We start from the raw sequence: 16,713 nt of genomic DNA, 5'->3' as shown, positions 1-16,713 counted from the left end.
GCATCAATTCTTGAGTGCTCAGCCTCCTTCATGTCCAACTCTCACATATGTACATGACTCCTGGAAAAACCATAGCTTTGACTAAAGGAACCTCTGTTGACAAAGTGATGTCTCTGCTTTTTAATATGCTGTCTAGCTTTGTCATAGCTTTTCTTCTGAGGAGCAAATGTCCTGCCTCTTAGTCTCTGCCTAATGTCAAAAATGGAAAATTCTCAACAGGGCAAGTTCAGGACTGATAGCTTGTTGGGTGCCTCTGTGTACTTTCCCACAGAGCCCAGGCTCTCAAATGGCTCCCTGGAGCTACGTCTCCACAGAGTTCACAGAAGTGGAGTGACACCCAGGCATAAGCATCTGGAAAAGCCCTGCAAAGATTCAGATGGAGAGCTGCCCACATGGACAGGCGGACGGAGTTGGCTATGCTCTGCCTGATGCTGCGATAGCCCAGCCCACAGCCCATCAAACAGCCAGCAGCAACCTAGGCCTGCTAGGGAAACAGCAATCCGTGAACTGGTCACTGTATTAAAAAGCTGAGTGGAAGAGAGGCTGTGCTGATTTGTCTCTTTCTTAGGGACCTCACACTTTTCTTGGTCAACCCTGCTTTTTTCTCCAGGTATTCCCAAATCACTGGTTCCGTACTCCATTCCAGAATTTGTCCAGGAGTGGGTATTACGCTTCTTTATACACAGATTCAGAAGTTTCTTTTGTGATCATCAATAAAAATGGGCCACGTGACACCTTCTTGGTATCTAATTTTTCTGTGACTGTTGGCCATGCACGCGGTATTCTTTGAAACATCTTGTACACATGTGTCTTTAAACAGTGTTTTATATGCTCTCTGTTGGTTCTTCCCAACTCCCGGAGCTGACATAGCCTGAGTCACAAGCCAGAACCTCGTTGGTCTGGAGCAGCCTGAGGCTCTGACTTCTGTGAGCCTCTTAGCCGCACCAGCCCGCCACGCTGCAGGGAAGGTGTGAAAGCCAAACAGAAACTGGTGCCACTTGCCTCCCCATCGCACCATGTGCCCCAAGCAGACTCAGTTATTTACTCTCTCTTTCAGAACGTGTTTTAAAGGCTTTTTCTTATTCTTTAATTTGGGGGGAGGTAAGTTTCAGCTTGGTGTAACCTTATTTTTCTGATTCTAAGCTATGTGTTTTATTTATTTTTGGAGAGGGGCCCTGCAGGGAGGAATGCTCAGAAAGGCGAGAGCTCGAATCTAGATTGTCTATGAATCTAGGCAGCTGGGACTCCATTTCCTCAACTGGAAAATGAGGGACTTCCCTTGTGGTCCAATGGTTAGGAATCTGCCTTCCAAAGCAGGGGGCATGAGTTCAGTCCTAGTTGGGGAACTAAGGTCCTACATGCTGCTAGGGTGTGGCCCCCCAAAAAAGGAAAATGAGTATAACATCCTTTGTCCTATAGGCTGCCTGTAATAATTCAGTGCAATGCTGAATCTGAAGTGGTCAGCACAGCCCTTCGTATACAAAAGATGCTCAGCAAATATTCACTGTCCGTTTGAGCAAAGGTGTCTCCTTCCTCTGATGATATAGATTGCTCTCTGAGCTCAGAGAACTTCCCACTGCCCTCTTTTTCTCATGAGCAACTTCCCAGTTTTCTTTCTGGTGAGCATCATTGAGGACCATCTTGCCTCTCTATTTCACTCTGTTAACTGCGCTCTGTCTTAAAAATTTCGGCCATGGATAGTCTGTTCTGAACCTTCTTGAATATACTTGCATAAACTCAGGTTCCAGGGTAAAAGCAGTACCTGGTTGAACCATCCAAGGGCCAAAGGACCAGTTTCCATGACAGTCTACTTCATGGCAGAACCACCAACACTGACAATAGATCTGGCTGGAATAATCCTCCCAGTGTGAGGCAGGCAAATCCCTCGGCCCAGAAATCAGGCTTAATTGGAAATTAAATTGCATCTCCATGCCAACTGCAGGAAGCTTATATCCACAGCTAATTTATCAAGGTGATGCCTTATTTCTGAGAAGCACGTGGGAAGAGAGCGGCTACATCAGCAAGGTTACGAGCTTGTATCTGATGGGATGAGCTCTCTTTAAAGTGCAGCTTGAACCCTTCCAGTTCTTCATCTTGGGATTCCTGCCTCACTGGTTGCCTCCTCTGTGCCAGGCCCCATGCCAGGACCTAGAGATGTCGATGCTAGCAGGAACCGGCACTGAACACTCGTTGCTATGAGCCAGGGGCAGAAGGATCCCCAAGCCACAGCGCTTCACATAGCTATCCAGGCTTGACTGTTACGGAAGGTAGAGAGTACAAAGATGACTTCATGGTTAAGAATCATTGTTTAACACTGATACTAGTAGTCAACAATGATCAGGGTGACCAGACTCTTCACTGACACCTTTACACTCATTTATTCCATTTATACAATTCTCCAGGCAATGGTAGTAAATAAATACATGATTTCATTATCACCACTTTACTGATGAAGAAATTGGGACCGAGGAAGTACTTAACTTGCCTGAGGTCACTGTCACCCAGTTAACAGGTGGCAGAGCTGGGATTTATTTATTTAGGCTGCACCACACAGCACATGGGATCTTAGTTCCTTGACCAGGAACTGAACCTGCATCCCCTCCATTGGAAGCATGGACTCTTAGCCACTGGACCACCAGGGAAGTCCCTAGAGCTGGGATTTAAACTAAGGTCACTTCTTAGTAGAGCCAATGCTTTTAAACACTATATGATACTGCCCCTTTGTTTCCCTCAACTATGAGTTTTTTAAAATGTCCAACTATAGAAGGGCTTCCTTGGTGGCTCAGAAGGTAAAGAAACTTCCTGCAATGCAGGAGACCCGGGTTTGGTTCCTGGGTTGGGAAGATCCCCTGGAGAAGGGAATGGTAACCCACTCTAGCAGTCTTGCCTGGAGAAACCATGGACAGAGGAACCTGACAAGCTATAGCCTATAGGGCACAACTGAGCGACTAACATTATAGAAGAGTTGCAAAATCAGTATCTAGGAGGCGCATACCCTTCACCTGGGTTCACAAATTGTTATCAATATTTTGCCACATTTGCACTCGTTCTCTGTGTGTTTTTTTTCTGACTCATTTGAGGGTAGTTTCAGGGATATAAAACACAAGTCTGGTTTGGAAACCAGGTGGGGACGAGTTTGGCTGGAGGAGAAGGTATTTGTGGTGGAGGAGATATGAGCAGGAAGTGGGGTGAGACCACAGGGTGTGGGCTTTGAGCTCCAGGCCTGGAAGTTCGGGCATGCTCTAATATGAAGAGGACAGGCAATGAAGACATAACTTTTATTGAAGTTATTGGGAAGAATTAAAAAATTCAAGATGTGTATTCAGTGAATGGTATTTTATGGTCTGATTAAATATACATGCTTATTGAAGACACAGCAGAGAATATTGTTCTTCTATCAAGAAGAACTTTAAAAAATAACCATGTATCTATGTGAAGTAACTGGCCTCCAACTAATAAAAAAAAAAAAAAAAGAACTCAAGAAAAAAAAAAAAAATAACCATGTATCTCAGCTAAAACCCAGGATTTCTGTTTGTGTCTTTTGTGTTTTACTTTTTCTGTCCATGTATCTATTCACAGATTGGAGTCTCATTGTACATATAGTTTTGTAATCTGATTTTTCACCTGATATTATGTCAATAGCATTTCTGCTTGTTATTAAGTAGTCCTCAAAATAATTTTTCAAAGGTTTAATATTATTGCACCAGATGGATGAACCAAAATTTGTTTAACCCACTATTTTTTGACAAGTTGAGATCATCTCCAATTTTTCACTATTGTAAAGCAGTACCCTGATGCACACCCCTGAATAAAAGTCTTTGTGTACATCTCTGATGATCTGCTTAGAGTAAATTTCTAAAAGTAGGGCTCCTGGGTTAAATGAACCATCTCTTTGTCCGCCCTGGTGTGGAGGAGATAAGAGGGGAGAATTGGGAAGAAATGCGGCCTGCCAGCTGCTGAATCAAAGCAGTGAGACATGATGAGAGCTTGGACTTTGGGGACAGTGCTGAGAATGGAAAGAGTGACAGACAAGGGAACCACAGCGGGGAGATAGTCGATGGGACTCAGGGAGCAAGATAAGGTGCAAACTGGAGATGTGAGAGTTGGACAATAAAAAAGGCAGAGTGCAGAAGATTCGATGCTTCTGAACTGTGGTGTTGGAGAAGACTCTTGAGAGTCCCTTGGACTGCAAGGAGATCCAACCAGTCCATCCTAAAGGAGATCAGTCCTGAATATTCATTGGAAGGACTGATGCTAATACTGTGGCCACCTGATGGGAAGAACTCACTCATTTAAAAGACTCTGATGCTGGGAAAGATTGAAGGCAGGAGGAGAAGGGGACAACAGGGGATGAGATGGTTAGATGGCATCACTGACTCAATAGACATGAGTTTGAGCTAACTTGGGGAGATGGTGAAGGACAGGGAAGCTTGGCGTGCTGCGGTCCATGGGGTCACACAGAGTCGAACACGGATGAACTACTGCACAACAACACACTGAGGACATGTATGGAGAACTAGTGAAGCCAGGAGAGAGGGCTTTGCTTGGCTTTCACGAGTGTTGACTCGAGGCCACAGGAAGACATGCGAATAGAAAGTCTTGTGATCTATCCTCCCTTTCTTTCTCCATTCATCCATCCATTGAATCAGGATCACTGGCACCTTGCTAAGGAGTAAATGTGGATAGAAACATGGACTTGAGAAGACAGAATACAGAAGCAAAGGCTTTAATGGGCATGCAGGGCAGAGACTACCAGGAAAGGAAAGACGATTCAGAGGCCTGGGTGGTTCCAGGGCCAGCTTTGTTTCCCTCTGCCTTGTCCCCTCCGAGCATCTCGTCTGCCTGGCGGCCTGCTCAGTTTCTCTGGCCCAGGGGCTGGGAAAGCAGCTACAGCCAGGATAGCCCCTGCCCTTGTGGAGTTGGACTCTCAGTGGACAAACCAGGCCAGAGACAAAGGAATAAACGCGTGATGGAATTGCAGGACCACTGTTCGGGAAAATGAGACAGCCTCAGAGGGGAGAGTGTGCCATTGTGTGTAGCGGGAGATGAGGACCTTAGACAGGAGGGGATTTGGATGAAGTGCGGGACAGAGGCAGAGGAGAGTTGGTGGAGTGTGTCCAGATAGAGGGCAGAGTGACTGTCAGGACCCAGGGGCTGGAGGACCTGGTATTCCAACAAGAACAGCATGGCCTGGGGGTGGGAGGAGAATGTCAGCAGAGTAGGAGGCCAGAAATGCAGGGACAGATCATGCAAAGGCTGTAGGGACTTCCCTGTGGCCCAGTGGTTAAGAATCTGCCTGGAGATGCAGGGGACGAGGGCTCGATCTCTGGTCAGACGCACACTGCTGGGCAACTGGGTCTGCATCCCACAGCTATGGAGCCTGTGAGCCACGACGCAGACCCTACCTTCCGCAGCTAAGGTCTCAGATAAATAAAATAAATACAAATAAAGTCAACCCTTTATTTAAAAAAAAGAAGAAGAAGAAGAAGGCTATAGACCACAGAGGAAAGTCTGCATTTGACTCCGAACCTGGAGAGAATCACTGGAGGCAGAGTTGTGAGGAAGCAGATTATGTATTCTGAAACTATGGGAATGGATGAAGAGCAGTGGTGGAATGGATCCAAAAAACTATGGTTAATCCCTACTCTGGAGTAGCATTCAGCCTTAAAAAGGAATGGAATTCTGACACATTCTGCATGGATAAACCTTGAAAACATCATGCTAAGTGAAATAAGCCAAGAGCAGAAGGGGAAGTACTGTGTGACGCCGCTTACATGAGGGACCGACAGTAGTCACGTCCTTAGCGGGAGTGAAGTGGTGGCCAGGAGCTGGTGGAGGAGGCAGTGGGGCGTCGCTGTTGAATGAGACAGAGCTTCAGTATGGGAAGATGGAAGGCTCTGTAACTACATGGTGATGATGGTTGTACAACAATGTAAAACGTAATTGATGCCACTGAACTGTACACTTCAAAATGGTAAACTTTATGCTACATATATTTATGACAATAAAACATGTGGGAAAGAATGCTATGTAAAGAATTGTCTGTGGGGCATATTCATTTCCTAGGGCTACCTTAACAACATACCACAGACTAGGCAACTTAAACAACAGGAGTATTTTTCTTCATGGCTCTGGATGCTGGAAGTCCAAGCTCGAGGTGCTGGCAGAGCTGGTTGCTGGTGAGGCTCTCTCCTCTGCCTGCAGATGGCCACTCTGTTCTTTCCGCCATGTCTCCACATGGCCTTTTCTCTGTGTGCATGTCTCTTCTTGTAAGGACACAGGTCTTATCAGATCAGGGCCCCACCTCATTTAACCTGAAATACTTTTTTAAAGTCTTATCTCAAAATATAGTAAGTCCCCTGGATACGAATGAGTTCTGTTCCGAACGTTTGCCTATAAGCCCAATTTGTTTGTAAGTTCAACAAAGTTACCCTAGGTATCCAACTAACACAATTGACTATATAGTACTTCTCCATAATAGGTTTATAATACTTTTCACACAAATAATATTTTAAAAAAGAACACAAAAAATAAAGAAAGCATTTTAAATCTTGGTGGCGGTGGTTTAGTCGCTACGTCGTGTCTAGCTTTTGCGATACCATGGACTGTAGCCCGCCAGACTCCTCTGTCCATGGGATTTTCCAGGCAAGACTTCTAGAGTGGGTAGCCATTTCCTTCTCCAATTTCAAACCTTCCAGTACAGTCTCTTGAAAAGCACAGTAGTACAGTACAACAGCTGGTGCTTCTTAGCAGTAGCAGCTCCATCACTGCTGCTTCTACACTTGCTTCTGAACATCCTGGGCTTGAAATAAAGATACCGCATTACTGTGCTCTGTACAGTATTGTTCAGTAAAGGACACGAAAGCACACCACTTATATAGGGCGCGCACACGTGACAATGGTGACACGTGACCCTAACTCACACGATTGAACATGCAAACACAAGTTCACCTCTTTGAAAGTTGGCAACTTGAAGGTTCCTATGCAGGGGACTTACTGTACAGTCTTGATGCAGTTAGGGCCTCAGCATGTGAACTGGGGCGGGGAGCACAATAAAGTTCATAATGGAGGATGTCAGTGCTGGGGGATTTGATGCAGAGAGTGCTTCTTTAGTACTGTCTGGGAGCTTCAGCGTCATAGCTCTGGCTGTGTAATCTTGGGCAAAGTAATCAACCTCTCCCAGCCCCAGGGTGGGAATAACAAAAGTAGGTAACTCACAGCGCCAGGCTGGATTGACCGCAGGGATCCTTGTAAAACCTTAGCAAACAAATAGCACGCAATGAATGGACAGTGGTCATTATTATTCCTCAAATGGGGCCTGTTGGGTTTGGCAGGACAGGCTGCTGCTTTTAGACCGGTGAGGCCAGGACAGGGTTAATCAGCGCAAGGACGGCAGGAGGGTGCTGCAGTCCAATATGCCTCATGGCTGTGGTTTAGGAGTGTCCCGCTCCAAGGCACAGCTGGTTCCCAGCTGATGTTTTCAGATAGCGAACAGCAAGCCTGGGCTTGGCTTTGCCTGCCAAGCACAGATGGTTTGAAAAATGCCACCCCAACTGGCCCAGGGTTAATCAAAAGATTATAGAAAGAAAATTGGGTAGGCTAACCCCAGCCTCTCAGACACAAGCCTCTGAATCACAGCTCCCTTTCTGACTCCTGCTCCATTATCTGCCTCTGCTTCTAAACCCTCATTCCAGCAAGAAATGAAAATTGACTGGGCTGGAATTACAATGGGAATGCTTGCTGGGTGGCATTTCTCTTCTTCCCCGTCTGTGCAATCTCAGCTATTGGGCTAATTCTCCCATACTTTTTTATGGTTGGGCTCGGAAGGGGAATCTGTGCATGCAGATTTGGGGTGTAGTTGGCGGTGGCCACAGATCTCAGGGGAATTCTCCAGAGTTGTGCTGCTTTGGTCAGAATGGAGGCCTTGAAACCTTGTGTCACCTCTTTGTTAAGCTGGGAAAGAACCAGTTTTGTCTTTATTACTTTCCTATACCAGATCTGAGTTTCAGAAATGAAGGGAGTGTCATGTAGGGAGTAAAACTGGAACTTGGAGGCAGACAGCCTGATTTCCAATTCTGGCGGTGTTTCAAGCTGGCTGTGGGACCTGGAGCCAGGCCCCTCCCCTCCTGAAGCCCAGAACTTCTCAGCCATAAAGAAGGTTAGTGGGAGTGCTCCACCTCCTAGGGTTCTTGTGTGTATTAAATAAAACTGTGTGCAGTGCCCACAGCAATGTCAGGCATAGAGCAGATGCCATGCATAGTGTTACAAGGATTGCTAGGAAATCTTAACATTCTAAAAGTGGAAGGGCCCTTTGAAACCAGCCACTCCCTCATTTTAGTGATGAAGACATTGGGGCCCAGAGAAGGGAAGGATCTGGAACCACACCCAGGCCCCGCTCCCAATCGGCTACTCTTGGTAGCTCTAAGATCACAAGATGGAACTCGATGGCTTTAGGAAGACAGGACCACGGTTGGCTTTGCATTCATGGCCCTCCTGCCATCATCCCAACAGGAGGAAGGCTTTCTTGTGGAGAGTACAGGGAAGGGTTGACGGCGGTGATACACATCTTCGCTGGTGTCTTTTCCTGGACTCCTGGCTTCCATTGCATCCAGCTGGCCTGGGGAGCCTGTGTGATCTCCCCTCTGTGCATCTGGCCAGCCTCCGTGGACGGGCAGCAAGGGCAATCCCACAGAGCATGTGAGAACTGAAGTGGAGGAGTGGCCAGGCCCTTGGTCTTGCTTGCACTGACCCTTCATCTCATCAAGGTCACTGTGGCTGGTGACTTCTATCAACCCCCTGCACAGAAATTCAGAACAGGAAGATGGGGCGTGGGAGGCCTCCAAACTAGCCTAACAAAGCCTGGGCCTCAGAAAAGGACTCCGATCACACTTTTCTGAGTGCTGCTGGGCAGGGAAAGCGGTTGGTCATCATTTATTCAACATCCATCCACAGCTCGAGGATAAGCCCCATCCATTGACTGTGCCTGATCTTAGAGGGGCAAGGGAATGGTCAATACAAACGTAAAACCACCGAACAAAAAGGATAATTTCAGCTGTGGACAAATACTTGTTTACAAAGATGTAATTGAGAGTGGCTGAGGGTGGAAGTGGCAACTTTGGAGGAGCAGGGCATCTAGAGAAGAGCTGGAAGGAGCCTTGACTCATAGCTTGTTTCTTTGGCCTCTTCCTCCTTTCTGCCAGCGACAAGTCCGAGGTCTAACCCCACGAACAGAAGAGAAAGGCGGGACTGTGGCCTTTCCTGGGCAGCTGCTCTGAGTTTGGTGCTGGGCGTGTCACCGGCGCCCTCCCCTCGTAGCCCCGCGAGGAGGCAGTGGCTGGCCCCATTTTTCACGGGCGGACAGACTCAAGGTGGGATGTGGCTTGCTCTGGGCTGCCCTGCCAGGCAGCGGCAGGATTTGAAGCCGGGGCTGCCTGGCTCTGGAGCTGTGCCCTCGCTCCCCCTGCGTCTTCCTGCCTGCTATGGCTGCTTCACCTGACCACGTCTGTTTTCACGTCTGTTCTCTGGGACGTGGGACTTACAGTCTGGTAAGAGAGGTAATCCAGGGGAGATTCTGCCACCTAAGAAGAATGGGGACAGTGAGGGTCACACTGGCATGGCCAGGGGCCTCCGGACCTCCCAACACTGAGTAAGGCCTGATTCGAGCTGCTGTGTCTTTGCTTTGCAGCCCTCATACCTGCCAGAGGGGCCCACTTCCAGCCACTTTTAATTTGGAACAAACTAGGTGTTCCCCCGTGGTCTTAAAGTTAATAGGATGTCTGCAGCAGGGCTGGGATAAGCAGCCTTGAACAAATCCTGCCTGCCTGGTATTGGTGTCATCTGGAACAGAGGCCCGGGGGCCCAGAGAGGGACAGCCTGGGCAGGGGGAGGAGGTCCCACCCTCCTCTCTGCTCTGCTGTGGAACCAAGGGGACCCCAGAGTCCCAAGCCCTGTGGAGAGCACCTGGCCAGCAAAATGAACCAGGGAGTGCTGGGTCTGCCACAGAGGGACAGGGGTAAGAGACCAGGAGGCGGGCTGAGGGCTACTGCGCAGGGGAGAGCCAAAGCAAGCACAGTGCCCGTGCTGGCAGGCTCTGGCTTGGGACTGAGGAGGCAGCAATGGACAGGAATGAAGGAACTTTCTGCTGATGACAAAGTACAAATGCTCAGAGGTTGCCAGTTGCAACCAGGGAAGAGGTTGTGCTCACGTGGACTCAGTGCTTACCTGCATGGCTGGGGCAGCAAGCTAGCTAGGACTGGGGGTGGTGGGGACCTTAATTTCCCCAACAAAGATGGGTGCACACAAGTTGAGCTTCTCAGGAGGCCGGTGGTGTCCTCCTTTTGACAGAGGGCACTGTCACATCTCACAGGTTCCAAGATACCCAGAGTCAAGGTCATTGCTTTCCTAGGTAATTCTAGTAAAGAGTCGATGTCTCTCTTCTAGTCTGCCTGATGACCTAAAACTTGTGTATTTCTCCACTGGCATGACCACGTCTCATACTTGCGCTCTAAGAATGGAGAGCAGGGAGGGAGGGCCCCACGTGGGTGCAGAGTTGGCTCACCATTCACCATCCCAGACCCCAGAGATGATAGCGAGGCCAGGTGAGCACGTGTGCATCCGTCTTGCTGACCTTGGCCTGTGGGGGTGTTCCCTTCACCCATCACTCTTCCTTAATCCAGGCCATGCCACATTATGGAATTTGTCCCAACTCCTTGCAAGACAGGTGGCTGCCCTGAATTGATCCAGCAGGTACAATCGTTTCTGACAAACACACCTACAAAATTAATGAGAAGCTGGGGGAACTCTCCTGGTCACCAGGTGGGGAGCAACGCCTGCAGGGGCATCTTCCTCGGCCCCAGGGTCAGGGAAGCACCTGGTCTTGGCGCCACTAGAACCCGACTTCTAATTCTAGCCCTGCTACTCGTTGCCAGCTAGGCCACCTGGCTTAGCTAAAGGCCAGTTTCCTTAAAATTGTGAAAATGGTTTGAAATGATTGCAATGCCTACTTCCAGGGTCAGGAGGGACTTGCTCTCAACCTCCTACAAGTGCCGGGTCACCCCTTCCCTGCAAGCTGCCAGCCTGTGACTTGTACTATCCTCATTAAATGAGAAAACAGCCTTTCGTGGTTGATATCGCTATCATCTCCAATGAACAAGGAGGAACTTTGGTTTGGGGAGGTTTTGCAACTCACCCAAACTCACACAGCTGGTGGACCGCAGGGTTGGGACTCCAGCCCAGCCTGCCCGAGGGCAGAGTCCTCACCAAGTTCAAGGTCAGTTTCTTGAGGCTCCTGAACAGCAGTGAAGAGACAGCAAGAGGCACAGCTTGTCTCCACTGGGTCTGAAGCTGAGCTCCTGCGGTGCACAGAGAGAAGTGACCTGGGCCGGGCCAGAAGGGGGAGTTGGGGCTCCAGGTCAAAGTCCTTGAGGTAAATCTTACAAGATCAGCACTGCCCCACTTTTAACCCCGCAGCCACGCGGGTGGTCAGGACAACTGAAGCTCTCCTGGATTGGATTCCTACCTCCTGCTTTGCTTTGCCTTGGCCATCTGCGTCTGGGGTGACAAATGGGTTTCCAAAATGCAGAAGGAAATGGGCTTGATCCTCCCCAGCCAGAGGGGAGCCTGCACGACCTCTAGCTTCTGCCTCTGAGTCCTGGAGTCTCTGAGCAGGACGTGAGGGGCCGGCTGCACCGGAAGAGGAATGTGCAGGTTCCCCCAGGAACCTCCCAGCCAGGAGTTGGGCTTCTGCTAAGTTCTTCCTTAGAGCAGGGGAGGGCCTGGCTCTCAGAGGCACACTCCTGGCTTCTGATCGGGGAGTCAGGTGTTAAAAATGTCAGTCTCAGCACTGGGTGGGCCATAGGAGAGAAAGCTCAGGAGAAGGGAAGTACCAGAAGTTGCTCTCAGAGTCTGTGTCAGGGGCTCAAGAAACAAGCAGGAAGTGAGTGCCCTCAGTGCCCTCAGATGCTCGCAGCCCTGAGAGTACCAGTTAACCACTGCGGGAGCACCATGGAACATTTCCGGGAGATCCATTGTACAGGAAGCCTTAGGCATACAATCTTGTGTAATCTTGTAAGGAGGACACTTATGATTCCACTTCATAGAGTAGGTAACTGAGGCCAGAGGGAAGTACGAGGCTCCTCAGTAGAAAGCCCAAGATGTACTAGTCTGGCATCAAATTGCCTTTTCCACTGCATAATCGGCTTTCAAACTTTTTTTTTTTTTTTAAGTAAGAAACTCATCTGTTAAATGTCAATAAAATGCAGTATGTAAAGCAAATCAAAGTGGAGCTGGAGGGGCAGGAGTGAGGATGCCAGAGCATGTCCCCATCCCCACAACCCACACCCAGAACACGTTCCCATCCCCACAACCCACGCCCAGAGCACGTCCCCACCCCCACAACGCACACCCAGAACACGTTCCCATCCCCACAACCCACACCCAGAGCATGTCCCCATCTCCACAACCCACACCCAGAGCACGTTCCCATCCCCACAACCCACACCCAGAACATGTTCTCATCCCCACAACCCACACCCAGAGCACGTTCCCATCCCCACAACCCACACCCAGAGCATGTCCCCATCCCCACAACCCACACCCAGAGCACGTTCCCATCCCCACAACCCACACCCAGAGCACGTTCCCATCCCCACAACCCACACCCAGAGCACGTTCCCATCCCCACGGCCCACACAACTGCCCCTCTGTTGACAATTGAAATGTCCTTCCCAAGACACAAAGAGGTTCAGGCAGGTTCTGAACGGTTTGTCTGGCCGGAGGCTTACCCTCTGGGACAGATGTGTTCCCGGAGCTTCCTGGAAACTCAAGCTATTCCAAGCATGCCCTCAGGGTGCCGTGTAGCGCTGCTTCACTCCTGGTGGTGCACTCACTCTGGGCGGGCATGGATGCCTAACTCTGGCCACAGTGGTGGGTACACCTGGCCCCTGCCCTCATAGAGCTTAAGTGAGGAAGACAGCCTTTAGCTAATGTGTTCCTAAAAGATAGATCACATGCTGTGATCAAAGCTATGAAGGAAAAGATGGAAGTCAGGGAGGAGGACCTGACCTGTTCACATCTGGAAAGGGCACCCGTGAGAAATCCAGGCCCCCGGGCAGTGAGACCACTGGGAGAGGGGAGGGCTGGCGTCAGAGGGAGGGAACAGGACATGAGGAGTCGTGGGCCCCGCCTGCCCCCCAGTTATTCCCAAGGCAGGCAGAAACAGTCAGCTGCCCCCGGCACCAGCTGGAGGTCCCTGGGAGTCTTGATTTTCCTCAGTCGCCAAAGGAGTAAAGAGAAATTCTTCTAAAGGTTGGATTATCGCAAATCTAGGGCTCAGTGCAACGAATAATGAATAAGTGAAATCACGATGAAAATCAGAAATCATGATGCAAATTTCACGTGTCCACATAGGATTTAATCTAAATTCACCTAGGGCTGGTCTATACGTTAAAAAGATCTTTCTCCACTCCCCTGCTCTAGGCTTGGCTCTGCTTTCTTGGTCGTTTATTTTTAAAATATTTACCGAACACCTGGGTTGGGCAGAATGCTGGTTTCCCGGCATGTGCCTGGCGCAGAGCCAGGGCTGTGTAACCACTCAGGGCTCTCTGTGGAGCCAGGAGCAGCATCCTGCCCTGGTGCCCGCCCTGTCACCTCGCACATGGGTCCGCGGAAACTCGGCACTGAAGCGGGTCCAGGGAAGTCCAGGTGGCCACTCGGTCCCCAGCGCTGGTCCCCGGGGAGCCCTTTCTGCATCACACAGATATCAGTCTCTGGGATTCTGAGTGGATAGACGGGGCCTTCCTGACCCACCGGCTGGATACTCTGCAGAGGTTGAGGCTTCTGCCAGTGCCAACCTCATTCTGCTGCCCAGCCCCAGGGCACCTTCTGGACTCGGTTGAGATGACGCCTTTGGAGGAGCCTCTTCACCTGCCTGGGCGTCTCTTCTCCGATGCCTCCCTCCGTCTCAGCACCAGCGTGATGTCCCCATGCTGTCTGTGGGGTCTGTGTCCCCACCAGCATGCACGTTTCTTGACAAAGGGCCTGAGTCTTATTCATCCACATGTCCAGTGTCTAATGAGTGTGGTGCAGAGTAGGTGCTCAATAAATAAGTGTTAAATGAATGATTGTAGGTAAATATGCAGAGGAAAGTATCTTTATGCTCATTTATTCAAATAGCCATCCACCGTCTGTCTTATACACGCACCTTCTTGCACAGCCTCTCTCTCCCTGACCGGCCTCACCTGCTCACACTCACCCCCACTTGCTGCGTTAAGTCCTTCTGAGATCTCTCCCTGTTCTGATCCTGCCTGGAGTGTACAGACCCGCCTGAAGTCAGATACATGAAAGAATTTGTGAGCCTGGATGGGCAGAGGGGATGGTCTGGTCCCCTCTGCAGACCCATGCCCATCTCAGTCCTTGGCGGCTCCTTCATGTGGGGTCCCTGCAACATACCCTGTAAAGCAAGCCCATGTCTCAGCTTCCCTGGATCCTTGCAACAAGGCTGGGAGGTAAATGGGTTAGGTTCATTTTACAGGTGAGGAAACTGAGGCTCAGAGAGGCTGGGACTTGCATAAGGAACAAAACTGGAGTTGAGACCTAGGCTTCCTAAGTCCAGGCCAAAGCTCTTTCCATCGCGTTCTGGGAAGTAGAGACTGGGATAGGATGCCGCACACCACCCGTTACCCCCGAGAGCCAGAATTGCCGGCGTGAGAAGAAAACGCTCCATTTGTGGCAGAGGATTGAGTAGGGGTGGCACTGAGTAATCCTCTAAGCTCTCTGCTCTCTCTGCTCACCCCAGTCCACCCTGCTTGGAGCCCCTAGTAATTCTGCTTGGCAGCCGACTCTCAGTTTTGAGTTTTCATTCCACCTGGGGTTCCAGGAGGGGCAGTAACCTGTTTCACAAGTGCAGTGGGGGACAGAACAGGAGCGATGAAAGGAACAGAGAAAAGAAATAAGCGGAATCTCACCATCCCTCCTCCTGCACCCGCCTTACCATGACGCCAGGCTGGACCTGCCGGGCAGCCTTGACCCAGGTCATCAGAGAGGCTGATACACAGCCTTGTCTTCTCCCACTGTTGTTTTCAAAACCCCCATCAAGGGCTTGTGGGCCTCGCTCCTTCTCCACGTACCCTGTCTGCTGCTTCCCCAAAGGCTCCTTCCTCCTGAACGAAGGGCATGAATATTTAAAGACATTTTTTCAGCCAGTGCAGTCACATCACACTGCTGCTCTCTCTTCAAATTCTACCTCCAGAAAGTTTGCCAGACTGTCTCTGAGTGCCTGACACTCGCTGGTACAGAGTGCAACAAGGGGCCCCAGACCCAGGGATGCCCCAGAGAAGTTAGCCGCACCTCTGTGTCCTGAGGCTGAATGGCACACACGGAGCCCTGATTCTGGTCCACAAGCACCCTTTGCGGGCTACCTGGGCAGTCAGACCTGAAAACTCCCTCCATCCCAGTTATTGGGGCATGGGCTTAGGTAGGAGACGCAGAAGGACGAGGGATCCCAAACCGTAAAGAAATGATGAACGAAGCCCCAGAAACGCAAGACCCTGGAACCCAAGAGGAGAAAGCTCTGGGCACATCAGACCCAGAGCCAAAATAGATCCTATATTCACCAGTGCACCATGGATTCCAGCCTCGTAGCCACTTCTGCTGGCTCCCTCCAGCGTCTCTGATCTGCAGAATTACTCACAGCCCACCGCATCAAAGCTCTCTTTTATCAACAAAACACAACACTCCTCCGTGGATAACTTCTTGAAACTAGTCATTCTAAATGCTCTGGGAAGGGTTCTATCCCTCTGCCTGCCTGTAACCAATCAGCCACATACCACCAAATCCATTTCCAAAGTTCCGGGCAATTACAGCCTCTGGGCTCCCTGGCCTGGTGCCCGCCTGCTCAGAGCCAGGACCCAGGTTGTCAGCAACCCTGAAACCCAGCCACCAGTTTCTCCTCCATCTTCCTCAGAGACCCAGGTGCATCGAAATGCCACACTTACTGCATCGAGGCACTTGGACCGGCCAGACCACACCAAGATAGAAAACGCGGGTCAAGGCCAGGCTCCCTACCTTTGCTGAGGGTCCCCGTGATGAGCTTAAAGATGGTCTGGGCAAATTTCACGAACCCAAGCTTGCATCTTTTGGAGCAGCCGCTCATGGTGGCAGAGGAAAGGCAGGTTGTGTTGTCAGCGCCCAGAAGGGAGGCACCCACCTTGCGTGCCCTGGAACTTGGAGCCTGCCAGGTCGAATCCTGAGAGCTGGATGCACCCCAGAGGCTCCAGGAACAGCACAGCTGCCTCTGCAGTGAGTCCGGCTTCTGCATCCAGAGAGCCCACAGGCACGGTGTCTGTTCCCTTCCTTCCTCCCCCCAAGCCCCTCCCGCTGTCCCCCGAGTCCTCGACAGGGGAGGACCTCCAGATGCCAGGCTGGGCCAGCACCTCCAGGGCAGAGGGCGCTCCGGGGGGATGGAGGAGGAGAGGGAAGCTGAGCAGAGCAGGGAGGGAGGAGCTGGAGCTCTCCCAGGCTTTGCTGACTGTCTTTCTTACATGGCAGTGGTAATGTAGCAATTAATACCCAAGTCAGAAGGGAGGGGACTGCTATGCAAAAACGCTCCGCTCCACAGCCTCCCGGCTCGCTCTCCCGCTCTTTCCTTCCTGGTTAATCTAATAGATCAATTCTCTGGGCTGTGCCTGACTGGGACCTGGGAAGACTCCCCCCAGA

At 50.5% G+C, this 16,713-nt stretch overlaps 1 protein-coding gene across 1 annotated transcript in view; it reads right to left on the bottom strand.

Moving 5' to 3' along the window:
• Window positions 1-16,505, bottom strand: part of KCNIP1 (potassium voltage-gated channel interacting protein 1) — a 394,479-nt gene extending 377,974 nt beyond the window's left edge. The window contains exon 1 of the mRNA XM_043887543.1: window positions 16,063-16,505. Coding sequence (XP_043743478.1) covers window positions 16,063-16,315 — 253 coding nt within the window. The 5' untranslated portion in view covers window positions 16,316-16,505. The remainder of the gene's footprint in view (window positions 1-16,062) is intronic.
• Window positions 16,506-16,713: the final 208 nt, after the last annotated feature.

The sequence above is a fragment of the Cervus elaphus genome, chromosome 25, assembly GCF_910594005.1.
Source record: "Cervus elaphus chromosome 25, mCerEla1.1, whole genome shotgun sequence".
In the NCBI taxonomy this organism is placed as follows: domain Eukaryota; kingdom Metazoa; phylum Chordata; class Mammalia; order Artiodactyla; family Cervidae; genus Cervus; species Cervus elaphus.
This window is presented reverse-complemented; position numbering and strand designations above follow the sequence as displayed.